At 37.8% G+C, this 17,375-nt stretch overlaps 1 protein-coding gene across 1 annotated transcript in view; it reads right to left on the reverse strand.

Annotated features, from left to right (window-relative positions):
• LOC139718847 (myosin heavy chain, striated muscle-like) overlaps positions 1-17,375 on the reverse strand; it is a 78,797-nt gene that overhangs the window by 52,562 nt on the left and 8,860 nt on the right. The window contains 4 exon segments of the mRNA XM_071630312.1: positions 697-789; positions 3,974-4,088; positions 6,076-6,103; positions 7,909-8,065. Of these exon segments, the coding sequence (XP_071486413.1) occupies positions 697-789; positions 3,974-4,088; positions 6,076-6,103; positions 7,909-8,065 (393 nt within the window).

The following is a 17,375-nucleotide window of genomic DNA, read 5'->3' on the forward strand; positions in this document are numbered from 1 at the left end:
TCATTTCAATACACATTATTTGGCAAAAATGTGGGCTCTGTACAAAAGTTTTGTCTTCAAATAAGTGTGCCATTTGATTAGAAAATGCTTAATCTGCGTTAATTGTTGTCTGTTAGTTGTGTGTCTGGCTGTACATATGATAGCTTAACACTCAGCAACCAATAAAACTATACACTTTAAAAAGGGACGAAGCCCTAGAGCATGTAAAGCATTTAAATTAAAGCAAGCGGATGTCCTCGGGTACTGCGTAGATCATTCCGCTAAGATTCATTGATAATAATTATTCAGTAAACCGTCCGAGACTTCGCCAGTAATTCTCCATTATAAAAATTTTAAGTAGACCTTGCTCCTACCTTCTAAGTCTATACCAACATTTGATTATATTTAGCTCAGTCGGGATTTTTTTTAAAGCGTAATACGACTGTATAGGATAGGTTTTACTATTGCCAATTTGACGTACATTCATTCTGTTGTATTTTGTGTGTGTGTGTGTGTGCGTAATGAGACAGTAGGATATGTTTTATCATTGCAACTGATTGACAAAATTGCCCTACGTCGACGTAATTAAGCACTGAATTGATCAGTGTTTAGTATTAGCCATGATAAAAAGTAGACATGATTTTAAAAAAAAACAACAACTCGACGGAAGAATTTCATGATTTGAATGTTTTTTTATTTTCAATTTAAGGTACTCACGAATCGAGAGGAGTTGTCGTTCCTGACAGTCTTGGCATTACCGAAGGCTTCCAGGGGTGGGTTGGTCTGGATGACCTGGTCTTCCAGGTTTCCCTACACGTGATTGGTTGGAAGGAAATTTTCGTAACCCGTTTCATGCACATGCACATACGCAATTGGACGCGAGCGCGTCTAATGGCCATCATGATGCACATGTATTCATGGAGCCATGCATCTTTGCACGATGCAATATTTACTCTACTTTTAAATTTCAAATTACACCCCATGGTATGGTGTAAGAGCACCCCAGATAAAGGAGGTTGGAAAAGCTGTCAAAGGCCTCTCTTTTTATATATATATATATAAAAGTAGAATCTGAACGACGTCTTGAACATAAAAAGTGTTTTGGCGAATTTCTCATCTGTGTTTTCAGTACCATAACTGCTTGAAATGCTATGAAATATCTGCTGGCGTAATTTTGAGGATTTGTTTGTTTCATTTTTTAAGACTATCCACTCGTGTCTGGGGTGTTTCTTACATTTACATAACATAACAATGAAATCACATTATTGAACAGTATATTATAGTTACACGCATCCCAGGATTCTGTTTTGTTTTGTTTTTTCTTTGAAAGTACAAGCGCCACCAGAAGTACAATTGGCATAGACGTTACCGCTGGAAGAGTGACGGCCCGAGGTCGCCCAAAAGTATGCTTCAGCATGTTCCCATCCGGTTCGTCGGTGTGGCCGAGTCAACCTCCTCCCTCTTACAGTGGAGCGACACTGTCACTTGGCAGCGGATTTACCTGTTCTGCTTCTTATCCATAACTGATACTTTTACCCAATAATTTCGTCAATGCATTGTCATTGATTTGTTCTGGCAATTTAACTAACGGACCAGGTGCACGAAATCATTTGGACTGTTAGACCTTCCAGCGATAACCCGTTAGTCTTCCAAGAGCTCTAAGAAAACTATAATATTGTCAATTTCGAGATTGATTTCGAATTGAAGTAGTTTGATTTTTTTACGGACTCTCGGAATTGTTGTCGGGACCTGTCCGTAGTTCTTGTAAGGGGCCAAAACAAGATAAATGACAATGCACGTTACCTTTAACAACTGTGAAAAATATAACGGGCAACTTAGCATTCTCTCTTTTTTTTTTTTTTTACTATCAAGGCATGTATTCATCACGACAAATGATATATTTCCGATGAGTGATGGTGATATCTTCTTTCTACAGTAACAGAGGATAAATCAAAGCAAAGGTGTTGCATGGCGACGTGCACTTTTTTTTTTTTCATTTTTCCAAGAATTACTAACTGTATCCGGGAGCCAATGGGGTTCACTTTTACGTCAAAGAAAAATGGCAATGAACAATCTCACATCCTTGATGGAATCAATAAATTGTGATCATTACTTCATTTTGCTTCGGCATATTGCGAACAAGTATACATCGAGAGGGCATAACGAATCAAATAACCCGTTGAAGAAGTCATTGATGTCAGTTCCAAATACGTGTGATGCGGTTTGCCTCAAACTTAACTTCTGCCTTTCCTTCCTTTGTTTGTGGTTGTGGGTTGGAGTTTATCCTTTTCCCCCCTTTTTTTTAATACACTCTGCCAGCCTTGTGTCCGTGTCTACATGAGCCAATAATAACGATTCGACGGCATACTGTAATCAGAGGGCATGACGGTAACGCCCTCTTTTGACCACCTCACATTCATTCTGACATTGAGTACTATCTCGTACGTATTCTTTTAGTAATCAACTACGTTTTGCAGCTCAACAGTAAAGTTAAGATCTTCTGTCAAAGCTGACTCTGCTGGGCATTAAAGGTCTCCACCATCAAGCGTTATGGCCGTGCCGAAGCCTAGAAATATATGTTCAGGACAAGAACACCTGTCCGAAATACATGAGTTTTCTTTGAATAAAAATATTTCTAAGGCAAATATCATAAACTCAAAGCTAACATCCTTCATAGTTATCATTTTTTGTTGTTATTGAGTTGTTGTCCGAGAAAACAAGGGTAATTTTTAGGAGAAAAGAGAATCTCGGAACGGCGTTGTCTAATTTCTAGACACGGCACTATGATGTGAGGAAATGCCTAGAAGACCGCCATCTTTGTTAAATCATATAGAAAAATAAAAGATATGGTGAACAGGGGAAAACAACAAATTAGCATCCACAGACCCGGGTCTGGGCTGTGTACTTTTGGTCAGTCTTTGCCAAGTGATGACACGTTTTCTTCGCTTTCTTTTCTTCAATCTCTCGATGGCTTGGGAGGCGGAATTCACTTCGCTTTATCAGAGCAATTGAAGAGCTATCCCTTACAACCTACGTCGAATATACTTTTCAGGGGCCATTTTATTCTCTTTCTTTTCTTTCTTTTTTTTTTTCTTCTTCTTCTTCATCTAAGGTCATGATCACCGGCTGGGCGGAGTCGAACTTCCGTGCAGTTTTGCGCGTAATATTCGCATGAGTCTCGCGCAAAAATCAGAAGGAAATTCAATGCCCAGCGTTTTTCGTCTCGCTAAAGACGACGTGATCACGCACCACAAGGCCGGGGTTGTAGAAGGCTTCTGCAACGTGGTCAAATCAGCGTGAAAACTAAATATTTGTTGCAGCAGAACTTGCGCAAAACGCACTCGCACAAGGTTCTGAGAGACTGATTTACGCAGTTGCAGAATGTGCTCACCCTCCAATACATAGCAGACGTGGCGCCCCCTCGTGGCGAAGGAAGAGAGAACCGTGATTTGATACGCCGTTGACAGAGGAAATAATCTTATACCACAGTCTAAATATCATTTCACGTTTAAAACTGTCTGAAGTTAATGGATTTTGAACCGAATGACATTTCGTATAGGCCTACTTCGATTTAAATTTCTTTGAGAAAAAAAATGTATCAGACAGTCAAAAAGTTTGAAAACTAATCCGAAACACATCACTGTTAGCAATGAAGAATCCTAAACAAGGTTCACTATCATAATTTTGATTGATGTTTACTCAAAAGTTCGTCATCTACAAAACAGAAATAACAAGACAGAGACAATAAATTTTCAGTTTTCCATATCAGTCGTGCATTTCAGAAGGAGGAATAGTTGATACTCAATATAATGTCTCTGCCAACTGTCAAGGCATAAACAAACTGCGCGTAATCCCAACCTCGTCGCCACGAACCACTTTACTCAAAGAGTAAGTGAGAAGCACGCGAAGGGGTACAACAGAGGACTGTTCCTCCGCACGCTGGTTGCTCCACGCCGTATATGCGAGTGAGGGTGTAGCTTAAACAAAGAGATACCTTCTTCCCGCCCTCCTGGCTGTCCTGCTTTGCTCCCGTGGATACACTAGCAATGTTGGCAAAATACTGGATGACCTTTTTGGTGTTTTCTGTTTTCCCTGCACCCGACTCTCCACTGGTGGTGATGAAGTGGCGTGGACAGGTGGCGCAGGAGGTGATTGCGATGGGTGGCGGTGACGGGAGGGGAGAGGTTTTGGGTAGGGGGTGGGGGGGGGGCAATTGAGGAGATTGCAGATGCCAGCGATGATAGAGAAAAGAGGAAGAACATGGTTAGATAATATCTTTGAATGAAAAGGAGTGAAATCAAGCAGCAAACAGCAAAGAAAATTTTAAAAAAAAGTCGTACAAGTTAGCAAAATACCGGACAGCTACAGATATTTTTTGAGCGATTAGTAATGAAGCGTTAGTTGTTGGAGTTTGCTTTCTTTGAGCGGCTTGCATGAGGCTCAACCAATTATTCCCCAGAGGTCAATTACTTAAAATAAGATCCATGCCCCTAAAAATCGCTTTGAAATAATTCAAACTTCATTTTCTAGAAAAATGCACTGCACGCTTACGTTCTCTGTGTGTGTTTTTCATGTTCAGAACTATTACTGTATTATTATGTCATGCGAAGTCGTGTCATTCCTTACATGCTGCATCGTGCATTGTAACTATAACTTAAACGATTTACAAGACAGATCAGACGCACAATACATGAACTTTGTAAGACATTCAAATTAATCATCAAATAGTTGAAAGTTAGTTTTGAGTTCAATTTGCCCAGTTTAATTTCGAATCATTTAATGTCATTCGCATTCGATTATACGGATGCCATTGAAAGTTGAAAATATGCAAGACAGATAATTGAGCGATACTGTAGATACGAACTTTTGTAGGCATATGTAGGAAAAGTTGCTGCCATAAGCCATGCTCAAATGCTTGCTTTTGAAACGGGCAATGCGAAAAGGTAATTTTTGGAATGGAGGAAAGGGGAATCCTTACTCGAGCATGGTAGGGAGAGTCGCCCTAAATATAGCCTTATAAATTCAAGATATGATACGATGATAGCTGAACTCAATATGAAACTTATCAATTCAATTGGAGAATATTTAATAGCATATAGGTGACAGAAAGTACCTGTACATCAAATTTCGTGTCACTATTATGACATGTGTTTGTTACATTAAATATCATATTGCAATTTTATGGACGTTATTTTCATTTTTGGTGAATTTTGAAAAGAATGGGGTATTGTTTGAGCTCAGCTAAAATTTACAGTTTCGAGATTGATAACAGTTACAAATCAGTATAAACCTAAAGTACACAGACACTGACTACGGTACGATAATACATGAATACATAAACGGATACACTAAACGTACATGTACAAGAAGACGTTCAAGATTTTCGAAGGTTCCACGACATCCGAAATTTGGGATGAATTACTTTATCATCCAATTTTGAAGATCTGAGACGGAATGGATTCTAATTGATGATATTGTGCTCCTTGTTGTAAACAAGGAGATAGTACGTATTGTATAAAAATGCGAGTGTGTAGTTTTGGTTTTTTTTTTTTATTGTGAAGTGGAATCTCCGACAATCATGTTCCAACAACCTGCGATTTCTCTACCAAACGTACGATAGACAAAATAGTTTCTCGTGCAATTATGAAGTGTCGTCATTATGATAGCTGTAAGAAAAGATTAAGAAATCACCACTACTGTATGAGAGTGAAAAACAACAGAAGAGAAAACCGTTAGTAGATTTCACATCATGAAGACATAGATACATGAAATACAGCAAACATATTAAAGTCATCACAATTACACTCAAACAGAATAGTGGTCCTTTGCTCTTCCTACAAAGTATGATATTATGTAACTCTCAAAATAATAACATTTCTAAACACTTCGTTTTCGATCATTCTCATTCTTATTCTTATTCTTTGTAGCTAATTCTATGATTTCATCAATGTATAAAAGGAAACTCTCAGATAGCACTATTATCAACATATTGGTGCTTCATGATTATAAATATTCTGCAACAAACAGTTCCCTTAAACGATATTGTCTCGGCTATTGTCTCAACATTATGTCCCTCTGTCTACAGGCATTACTCACGTGATCAACATTGACTGATTCTCGTGGTCTAGATACAAGAAAAAAAAAGAACACACAAACAAAATGGGAGAGAAATTAATATGATTTCCGGGTACATCAATGTGCCTAGTAACCATTACTGGAAAAAAAATATATATACATCTCATCATGCATGGATAAAAAACCTAAAAGAGGAGCAAAATTTGAAAAAAAAACCTAGAAATGTCGCTAAGGCGACTGGTATGCCTCCGCCATAATGCATGATTCTCCTAATAGGTCTATAGTACATATGGACAATGTGTGATTACATTTTCACAAAATTGGCAAAATATTGAAATGACAAGTTGGTCACAAATGTGTTGAATGTTCACCTTCCTTAACCTAGGTTTAACTGGATGAATAGGAGAGCATGTATTTGGGGATTTAAGGACTTTAACTTGACTTTGCCAATTCATAAGTTTATGCATTGAGTAATTTTCAAGGTATGGAGAAAAAGTGCAATTTCTGTATTGAAAAGTACATTGTTACCATTTTCATCTGGCCTTTGACCCTAAAATTCATAGGATAATCAGTGTCAGGCAGAACATGCATGAATATGTAGAAAGTTTCAAGATAACTTGAGCCACTTCATAGATATGGAGGAAAAAGTTAGTTCACGACTTTCCCTTGATCTTCGACCTTTTGACCTTTGAGGCAAAAAAAAAAAAAAAAAGTTTCCAGAGAATCTCTAATAGGTTATACATGCATACACCAAGTGTAAAAAAAAAAAAAAAAATCCTGCTGGCATTGCATAAATATGAGGGATAAAATGTTGAAGTGTTGCCCTTGATCTTTGACCCCTGACCTTTGACCCCATTAACCCTAAATTCTCTAGATGATCACTGCCAGTCAGTACATGTATATATACTATGTTCCACGAAGATACCTTGATTAATTTCCAAGTTACGGTGAAAAAAATAAAGTTTTGATATTTTTACTGGCCCTTTAGACCTTTGACCTTTGTCCTCATGACCCCAAACTTTCACCAGAGAATCTTTTTGGTAATACATGTATAAACTAAGTTTCAAGAAAATATCTTCAGGCATTACATAGATATGGTGGAAATAGTGAAATTTTACATATTTGACCTTGACCTTTTGATCTTTGACCTTGAGCATGTGCACCCAAAAGTTGATAGGCACAACTTCATTCCCTAATACACATACATGCCAAGTTTCATTAGGATACCTCAAAAGGTTTTTGTAGTTACCCTGTCCACAAAATTCATTACGGACGGACGGACGGACGGACAACCCGAAAACATAATGCCTCCGGCACCACTTCGTGGCGGAGGCATAAAAACAGTTATGAAAAAAATGTACGGCCCTGTTTCATAAACAAATGCAATCAAACTTATGTCGAAAAATCAACCGAATTCAGATATCAATCAATCAGAAATGAGTGTTCAGAGTTTATGTTTGATCTCAAATTTTATGCGGCAGGGTTTAGGGTACTGGGTTGTTTTGTCTTGTTTCCTATTTTGAGGATGGCAATGCGTCTTTTTGCCATATCGCCATAGCGCACCAAAAACCACGATTGCAATGACATTGAGTTAATGTTTCAATTACGTGTATAGGTGTCAGTGGTATTTTACGTGCATTCAATAACTTATAAACCAATAACTTAACCACATTAAAGTGCTCATCTCACAACTTATAAATATTGGTTTCTGATGCCTGTCTCTCATTATCATACAGCCAAAGGCAATGTTTTCAGATATTTTAGCAACACACTTAAGATAAGATGAGCGTCAAGTGATGGGTGGGAAGGGTTGTGGGGGAGAAAAAAAAAGGGGGGGCGTGGTCGAGAACTCACTCTGCAACATGTCGTGGTAGGCGTTGTCGGCGATGGAGTAGACGTGGGGCGGCATCTCGCTGCGCCTCTTGCCCTTGTAGAGCATCACGACCTTGTCGGTGTAGATGGGGAGCCTACGGTATGGGTTGATGGCCACGCAGAAGAGTCCAGAGTAGGTCTGTATGCAATCGATGTAAAAAAAAAAAAAAACCCAGAGGAATTGATCGCGTTTGATCGAGTTTGATCGAGTTTCTATGGGAAATGGATGCGGATATCAGGGGCGGATCCAGGAATTCCGTAAAGAGGGGGCGCGTTTACAAAATTAAAGGGGGGCGCACGCACCCCTCCCCCCATTTTTTTCTTTTTATTTCTTTCGTTTCAACAAAAAAAAATAAAGGGGGGCGTGCACCGGTTGCGGTCCTCCCTGGATCCGCCCCTGGATATTCATGACATGAAAAGGAGACATTTTTGACGAAACCTTGCACAGTATAAGAAATGATAACATTCTCGTTCACAGCGGGGTCACTTAATGTGAATTGATATCCTGATAAAAGTATTAGTGACAGCAACTAAAGTGGATGCAGAGATGAACATGTCTTGAAACATAAATTCACTTTTCGTTTCTTTGCAATGCGCGCAGTGATCTGAACGCATGCTTTACAATGTACGATTTTATCATCGTAGAAGTCCCATTTTAGCCTTCTTTTATGTACTCTCTGTATAAAAACCAGCTGTACAGCTACCTTAACATCTGAATATACGTCTATCTGTCAGTTCGAGGTTTGTGGTGTAATCACAGTAAAATGTATAATCGTACTTTCATACGACTGTACTATGACATTTTAATGGAAATCGAATGTCATTTGATTCCATTAGCCTTTGTCTATGTTTCATGATATATTACAGACACAATATGAAAGGATATCCCCCCTGCTCGATATATCTTAGGGTGTACATTATTGTTACCCCTTGTCACAAGCACGACCAAAGGTTTTTAACCCCTCTCTTCTCATACACGCGTACCACTCAACACTCTCCTTGCATCCATACCAATTTTCCCCTTTTTGTTGGTTGGGTGTTCTTGTTGTTGTTGTTGTTGTTGTTTTTGTGTGAAGGTGTCTTCTGTTTTCATCTTGGCAGGTACCTCACATTTAGCTCAGATGAATCCGATTCAATTTAGTGTGAAATTCACAGAACTACATGATATGACGCTGGTCGTAATGTATGTATCACACATAGGCCTAACAGTGCAAGGCGAAAAGTGAAGTGCTTGAACTGTCTTTACATACTGAAAAGCTTATACGTTGTACATTGGTTGCGAGCTGAAAGAAAAATTAATCAGTCCGTAAATTAGCTTTTCAATAGTTCACAAAGATTTGGCTTGAACAATGAGGGAGTCCTTATGTGACGAAAACAAAAATCTCACAAACAGAATTGAAAACAAAAAACAATAGAAATAGCTCCTTTAGAGCATTCCTTTCTGTATACGTACGTTAAACCTATTCTTTGAAATAGGATTTTACATGATTATGTAACGCTGAGAGATCGACTCATAAAAAACGAACGCTTGTAAGGATATTGCAAAGCGCGAAGTATCGCGATATTTTTCTTTCAACTTAGAATTCGTTCGTCATGCTAAAAGAAAATAATGTATACACAAGAGGCTAAAATTTTTCATAAATTACTTATGTTGTATGGCAAATTACACTTTCATTAATAGAATATTTACGATGAAAAAAAAAATTATTACTGAAGTTAATGATCCACAATAGTAATGGATATGTTACACGTTTACACTAATGCCCCGACTGTCTTTCCACGCCGCAATCTCTTATTCAAAGTATTGTCCATGCAATTAAGTAAAAACATCAAGCATTTTTCAATTCGGTTGTTATGGATATTGTGTAGTTCTCATTTCTTCTCTCGCTTACGTCCTCCCTCTTTATCTTTCTTTCTTTCATAATATGAATATATTTGTTAAAGCTTTCTGCACTCTATATGGCTAAACTAGGTTTTATCTCTTTTCTTTTTCTTTCTCTATTTTTTTTTGTAATATAATATATGCCAGCCAGTCGTGATTACTCTATATTTGTCTTTTATTTGATATAATAGAGTCTGATTAATGAGGTGAACCGACCCAGCCCGTGTCTCCCACCCAACCCCTTAATGCCGGGCTCTCTGCCGCGATATCGGGTGCGTGAGGGTGGAATGACTGAGGTATGCTACGCACGCCATAGGCCGCGATTCCTTTGCCCATATTTAGTCGCCTGCTCGGCTTCTTGGTAATATACAGTACGGGGCGCCGAGCCCATGGAGAATCCCTCCATCTCGGCCATCTCCGACTCGGTCCTCATATTTATTTCGACGCACTGATATGTCATGTGGATTTCTGGCAAGGCGAGGGTGGCAGGCGGGGGCTGCCTTTTGAATGTGACGGCTCAAGTAAGGTGGAGAAATAATGCGGCAGCGCTAGGATGACTTGCGTGACATTTTGCGGGAGGGAAGAAGTTCAAAGACCGGCCATGACGGGGAATAAGGGTGGGGTGTGAAGGAGTGGAGGGGGAGGCATGACCGATGGCTGTCAATTCAAAAGAGCCAGGTATCTCACGTTACTCATTACAGGCATGTAGAAGACAAGACGAAACGAATCAGGAGTGTTTGATCATGAACAGCGTATTACGTTTGAGAGTTCACGGCGAATGAGATTGAAGGCAATTATCCTTGTACATGTAGGCAAGTAGTTTTAATTACATGTGTTTCTATAACGTCATCACACCCTGGCAAAAGCCATTTACCAGCTTGTTTTGACATTAGGTAAACCGTAAACCACAAGATCGAAATTTAAGTCGATCGTTACTTCTGTCCTTAAAGGGTCCTGAGAAATAAGCCCGTGTTCGCGAATATAGACGTCCAGCCCCAACCCGACCCCCACCCCCCCCCCACCCCACACACAAAGATGTCATGGAATAGGTGGCATCATGCCCTAGTTTTGATCACTGTTTGATCAATGTTACAATAGAATCTAAAGGGGCATCTACTCGTAAGCACTGCGTACGAAATTTCACATTATTTTGTAAGTATATAAAACTCTTTTCTTTTTACTCTTCAATTGAAACGTCCAGTGACGAGAAATACTGCCTTTTCAATGTCTTCGCCAGCTGTGGTTAAAAGTTACGACCGTGCATGCATTCGTTTTTCTCGACTATACACTCCATTTGCCAATGTGACCTTCGAAAGATCTTATTTTGGTTGATGGGTGGAATCCCCCGATTTCTCCTTCTTTCAGTTATCACACCTTTGGGCTAGTCATTGTGTCAACATGTTTGCTCTTTAATGACTCAGTCTCCACTCTCGAGGAGAATACACACAGATCAAAAGACGCTCAAAGCCTAATAACCCTCAATAAAAACACCCAGAGCAGACAATAACGACCACTTGGCATGTCAGAGTCGTGAAACGTCAAAAGTTTCGTTGTCTAGACGATTGATATAGGGTCTGGTGTACTGACAAATAAAGTTGAGATGACTTCTGAAAAGACGTTTTGTTTTGGGGTTTGCTTTTTGTCCAGTCATTGAAATGATGCTTTCATGTCTTCTTGCTGTGAAATTCAAGTTCAGTTATCTTGTTAAAGAAAACTTTATTTAAAGTTTCAAATATCAAAGTGGATGAGTGAAAAGTTACACGAGTTTTTTTTTTATTCCACTAACATGTATTTAAAAGAATGAATAATGTCTGTAATTACAAGTAGCAAAATTAATATTAATGTTGATATGTATTGCTTCTGATGACCTGCTTATCAGAACGATGAAAAAAGTTCATCAACCTTATTAGACCTGTACCTTTTAATATTCATGATAGATATCCTTAATTGCCCAGGTAGAAAAAATCTGAGCAGAGTCAAGCCTGCGAGCAAGTATAAAATTAACTTCAATTCTTATATTTTCACTGAATACATCAGGACAACATTAATCATTGAGTAACAGCGATATGCCCGGCGGGGCTTTGAGGCGACAATAAATCTCCATTGAGTATGTATCTAAAGATAACGACATGACTTGAGAACAGTCATCCACATGGGGTCCTCTCAAAATGGACTTGATTCGTGACTGTGACGGAATGTGATGCTTGGAGTGGAACAGGCATTTCAGGGGCAGGCGAGAAGAGAACATAGACTGAGCTTTACTATATAGCTACCAAGAATGTGTGCAGGAAAATTTCTTGTCCTCCCCCCCCCCCCCCCTCCTCCGCCACCATTTCTGATGAGACTTCAGCCGTATATTTTTATCCTATTTCTGCAATTTCCCCACTGTATAATACCCTTTTAAGTCCTATAAGAATCCCTTACTTGAATAGAACTTGACAATATTGGAGACACATCTCCTTTCAACTCTTTTGATTAAAGTGATAGAAAAGTATGCAATTCTGGAAAAACTTTTCCATCTCGCCTTGATATATTTTACCTGCGTTCAAGTGTTAATATTAAGTTTTTATTGGGTCAAACTGATTGATAATGATGATGCTGCATGCTGCTGCATGCTGCTGATGATATAAAAAATGATAATAATGATGATAATCACAATGATCACAATGGGAGATAGTAGGAGTAATAATGGTAACATTGATAACAACAAAGATGCAGATTTGATCTTTATCATGGGTTTTTAAATTGAAATGGCCTGTGCATTGGAATGGACAAGATAAGTTTCCCCCCATTTCTGTTGATTTCATTGTGTTTGTTTTTTATCGAAAAAATGTACGTAGTGTCCATGCTCGTGACAGCAAATGTTAATGAGAGAGAGAAAAAAAAAACCCTGGGTGCATTTATAAGAGTGAAAACGCGCCAACAGCGGAAGCTATACAGAGCGATTGTGTTATATTCCATTTACATAGATATGCATCATCTACACATACTCTGCACTAAATATACCCTCCCGTTTAACATGCAATGCGCATTCCTAACGTGCTTTTTGGCTTACGTTCTATTCTATAAGTGGACACGCATGCGCACATGTCTTTTCTTTGTTTGCGATTCATGTACTGGGAATGAATACGAGGACAAATTTATGTATCACTTATAAGTTGATATCCATTCTCTGTAAGCAAGGTAAGTAAGATAATGCTCTGAACATTTGTATTGATCTCAATCGTTGACTCGAAAGTTAATTGTTCTTTTGTTTTGATTTCTGTCCTAACAGCATGATCATAAAGCAATCACCAATGCGTTTCATATTCAATAGGAGATCTAAATAATAATGCAGAACTTCTATTGAAATATACGACATTATTCGCTGCCCTTGTAACTCCTTGTTGTTTCAAAGGATGATCGTTTTTCTCCTTTCTAGTTACTTTCAGAGCAAATTATGGTAAGAAACAAGTTAAGAATGTGATCTTCTCAGACTGTAGAAATTGCCACTGTCTCTCAATTGCGCCGTATATATATACGAAACGAATTAAGGAAGTTTTTGAGCAGCAGTTAATGCATGTGATATATCAGAAATGTTGTGTTACAGGTTTCCGGTCGTCCTGATAACAGTCATACTATTTTGGTTTTATGCATGCTCTTTGCCTTTACATGACTTGTTAGTAGAATGCGATTCGTTTAGCAAACAACGCCATTGGGTCTGTTGGTCAAACAACAGCTCGACAAACAATTTACTGGCAGATAACACTTTGAGCTCTGATTTCATGCCACACTATACTTAATGCGCCGGTAAACACTTACAGCTTGACGTGTTATTGTGTTCATTCCATAGATTGAAATAGTGATGTATTTTCTCATCATGCTTTTTTGGTGTGCAATGTGTGTGTGTGTGTGTGCGCGCGCAAGCTCGCGCATGTGTGTATGTGTTTAAAATGGAGAGTGACAACTAAAACATTTAGACTTTCAAAGAAATTCAAGTAAGAAATCCAATGTGTTCAAATATCCATTCCCCTCACACTATACTAAGGACCGTCATTTGAAAAGTTCAAATGTCACTCTATAGTCTAATCCCAAAACTTGTGTAACATCGTGTAATGTCAAGGATGTGTTGATTTTTCTTTACTTAATTTCAATACACCGACACTGTACAGTAAGTTTTGAAACTTCACTTCATACACTCCCACAGGAGAATCCACAAGAACAAGTAGGATTAAAGATGTTCGAGCAATGTGGGCTTTCGCATCTCATATGGAAACATAAACTTATTATACCGGAGATATAAAACTGTGATTTCATGCCACTGTATTAAATGACATCATAGACTCAATCTGCCATTCATATCTCATTTTCATTCATATCATCCAAATCATGTTAACATGATTTAACAGCTTTTGCTGATTGGGCATTTTTATCCGTGTTAAAATGAAATGAATGAAATGAAATGAAATCTGAATTAAAACAAGGCAAGTAGGGAGAAGAAAGGAAAAGGAAATCAGGAGGTACGAACTTTTTATACAATGTGGTATATACAAAATTTAATGTACTGCGTTATTCGCCCTCACAAAAGGCAATGCAATCACAACTGCTTCTAGCTATCAAGACGCCGTTCTTGTTGTTGTTTTTTTTACTTGTACATGTGTATGTGTACTTTATCGGTATGTGCGCTTTTCTCTTTTCGCAAGGCTAAAAGGCAATCGTTTGCTAACATCCCTAAGCTGTTTTTTCATCCTTTTGTCCCTTTGTCGCCTTTATTCGACATTTATTGTAACCAACACGAACTTGTTGAATTGACAAAAGCTGTACAGCATCTAACCAAACAACGTGCGGTCTTCCCTGTTAGAACAGCGTGTCGCGGCTAAAACCCAATCAGTCGTGCATGTAGACATCCCTCCCTAATCCCATTCCGTTTCAGAGCGTGTCCGATGAAACTTTCAAAGACCTTTTTTTTTTCCTAAACAGTCTGTTGCTCTGAATTACACAAATGCAACACTTTAAAAACCTGCAGCCTAGACTAACACTAGTCTTCATGACCAACGATAGAACATTTCGTGTGTTAAAACGAGCGTTAAGTCCTAGTTTCATATAAATGTATTTTATGCAGATTTAAATATCAACAAAGTATAATATGGTCCTTTAAGATTTTTTATGATAGCTAACAAGGACGAATCTAGTCCAGACGTCATTTTATCTTAACATTCTCTTTTTTCTGTATAAGTTTGTTTCTCCTTTCTTGATTCGAAGCTTAAAATGCCTAGTTTCATAACATCTTTTAATCTTTAAATATCAACAATGTACATAGTCCTTTAATGCTTTTTAAGATAGCTAATCTACTTAATCTGAGACGTCATTTCTCAAAGCGCAGTCGGATTTATTTTCTGTTTTAAAATTATATTGTTGTTTCGAAGCTTAGTCTGCAAACGAGCTTTAAGTCCTAGTTTCACATAAAGGTATTTTATGCATATTTGAATACAAATAAAGTATATGGTCCCTTAAGATTTCTTAAAATAGGTAACAAGGCGAATCTAGACCAGACGTCATTTCATGTTAATGTAGAGTCGGGATTTTTTTTTTTCTGTTTGAGTTTGTTTTCCCTTTGTTGATTCGAAGCTTAGAATACCTAGTTTCATAATATCTTTAATTTTTAGATATCAACAATGTATATTGTCCTTTAACACTTTTTAAAGATAGCTTATCTTCTTAATCTGAGACGTCTATTCCTTTGTCATTTTTCTATTTTAAAATTCCCTTGTTGTTTTGAGGCTTAGCCTGCAAAGAACAAACGAACGTTCACAATACACCTTACTATGTATGCATAATCACAGTGGTGTAAGTATTGCATGTATATGTCTTATTGATGATGATAACATGATTTCCAGAAGACATACATACAATTATTACAATTATCATGAATCACATGTCATAACAATGGCAATGAGTGTATTCATTGAGCAATGAAATAAATCTGAATGATAATGATGACAGTGATGATAAAAATGGCAACAATAGTATTGATGAAGATGATACAAATTATGATAACTTGTAAAGAAAATATTGCGTACAGTAATTTAAATTTAAATCTTACCCTTTGTCTAAACCCTCATATCATTTTTAACTGAGTTTATGTGAAATGCAAGGCGGAAAAGTAAAGTGCTATAACTTCTTAGAATGACAATATTAGCTACTAAGCGATGTCTATTATAGCACAATGTAGTTATATGTAACAGAGAATTCAACTCAGAATTTGCTTTTAAGTTCATAGAACTTTGCCCTTATAACGGGTACAGGACCTGCCTTACATGTACTGAAATGAACGGGCACCACTAATTCAACATAAATCTGTTTATGTCTCACTGTGTCAATGATTATGTTATCCTATGTATTCCCCATGTTGCCAGAACTGTAATGGTTATGTTTATTGCTTCATTATTTTGCACTTGATATCGAGTTTAGCACACCCATTTTGTGTGCATTCATTTTCTTAAGATTCGTCGCCATTCTTGTTAAATTCATGTTTCTTTTATCTTTGTTCATTTGTATGCATGCATAACACGGACTTGCCAAAAACCAGCCTCACGGCTGAGTGCGAGTTTTAATCCGTGTTTAAATGTAATAAGACAGACAAAACAAACCATAGCTGTAAGTGTTCATGTTTGAAATATATTCCTATAGATGTTGTGTCTTGCGGGTATATACATGTCTATAATATATATATATATATAATATATATATATATATATATATTTATAATCATCACAATATGTATGTGATGTATGTCCTATGTATGTAGGCCTAAGTAAGAGAACATAATTATGCACATAGATTATACATGACATGTGTAGGCCTACATACATAGCGTGAGAGTATGTATGTGTGTAATGCAGATTCAATGCCATTTCACCCCACTTCGGTAAGTGGCAGCGTCGCTTCGAGTTAATCTATCTGACAGTCTTTAGAGAGCCGATGCAGCACGACATCTGTTCTCGACGCTCCGAGGATTCTATTTCTGCGCGAGAGACAAACTCGATGGAATGTGCTTTAATGTTGACCCAACGGATATCCGCAACATACCTCGTCTCTCTCTCTCTCTCATAGTCTCCTCACCAGACTTAACATACTTTTTCCCATTCTCCGCATGCACGTCCTACTTCCAATGGGTATCGTACCGCTACCTATATCTATGTCTTAATGTCACATCTAACTTTTGAGAGGCTTTGAAGACAACATTACTTTTCTTCCCTTTTCCGAATGTTAAATGGACCTAGAATGGCTCTCCCTTTTTGTTTTCATCTTATGCGAAATGGGTAAAACTCTTGGGTAAATTGGTTCACCTTTCTAAATCCAAGCCCATTAAACATCTTTCTCGAAATTATGATTTAAGCAATAAATATTTAAAAAAAAAAGAAACATAATAATGATGTCTTATTTAACCCGTGTACATGGCATCATTCCGTTGTTGGTATTTTCATTTCGAATAATCGTTCCTCATCTTAATCTCATTTAAATAATGTATTGTCCTTATACCATTAAAACATGGCAAATGAACACGAAGATAGACGAGGGAGAGCTT

The sequence above is a fragment of the Diadema antillarum genome, unplaced genomic scaffold (genome assembly GCF_040938485.1).
Source record: "Diadema antillarum isolate AM-2024a unplaced genomic scaffold, OU_Dant_1.0 scf00000100, whole genome shotgun sequence".
NCBI lineage: Eukaryota > Metazoa > Echinodermata > Echinoidea > Diadematoida > Diadematidae > Diadema > Diadema antillarum.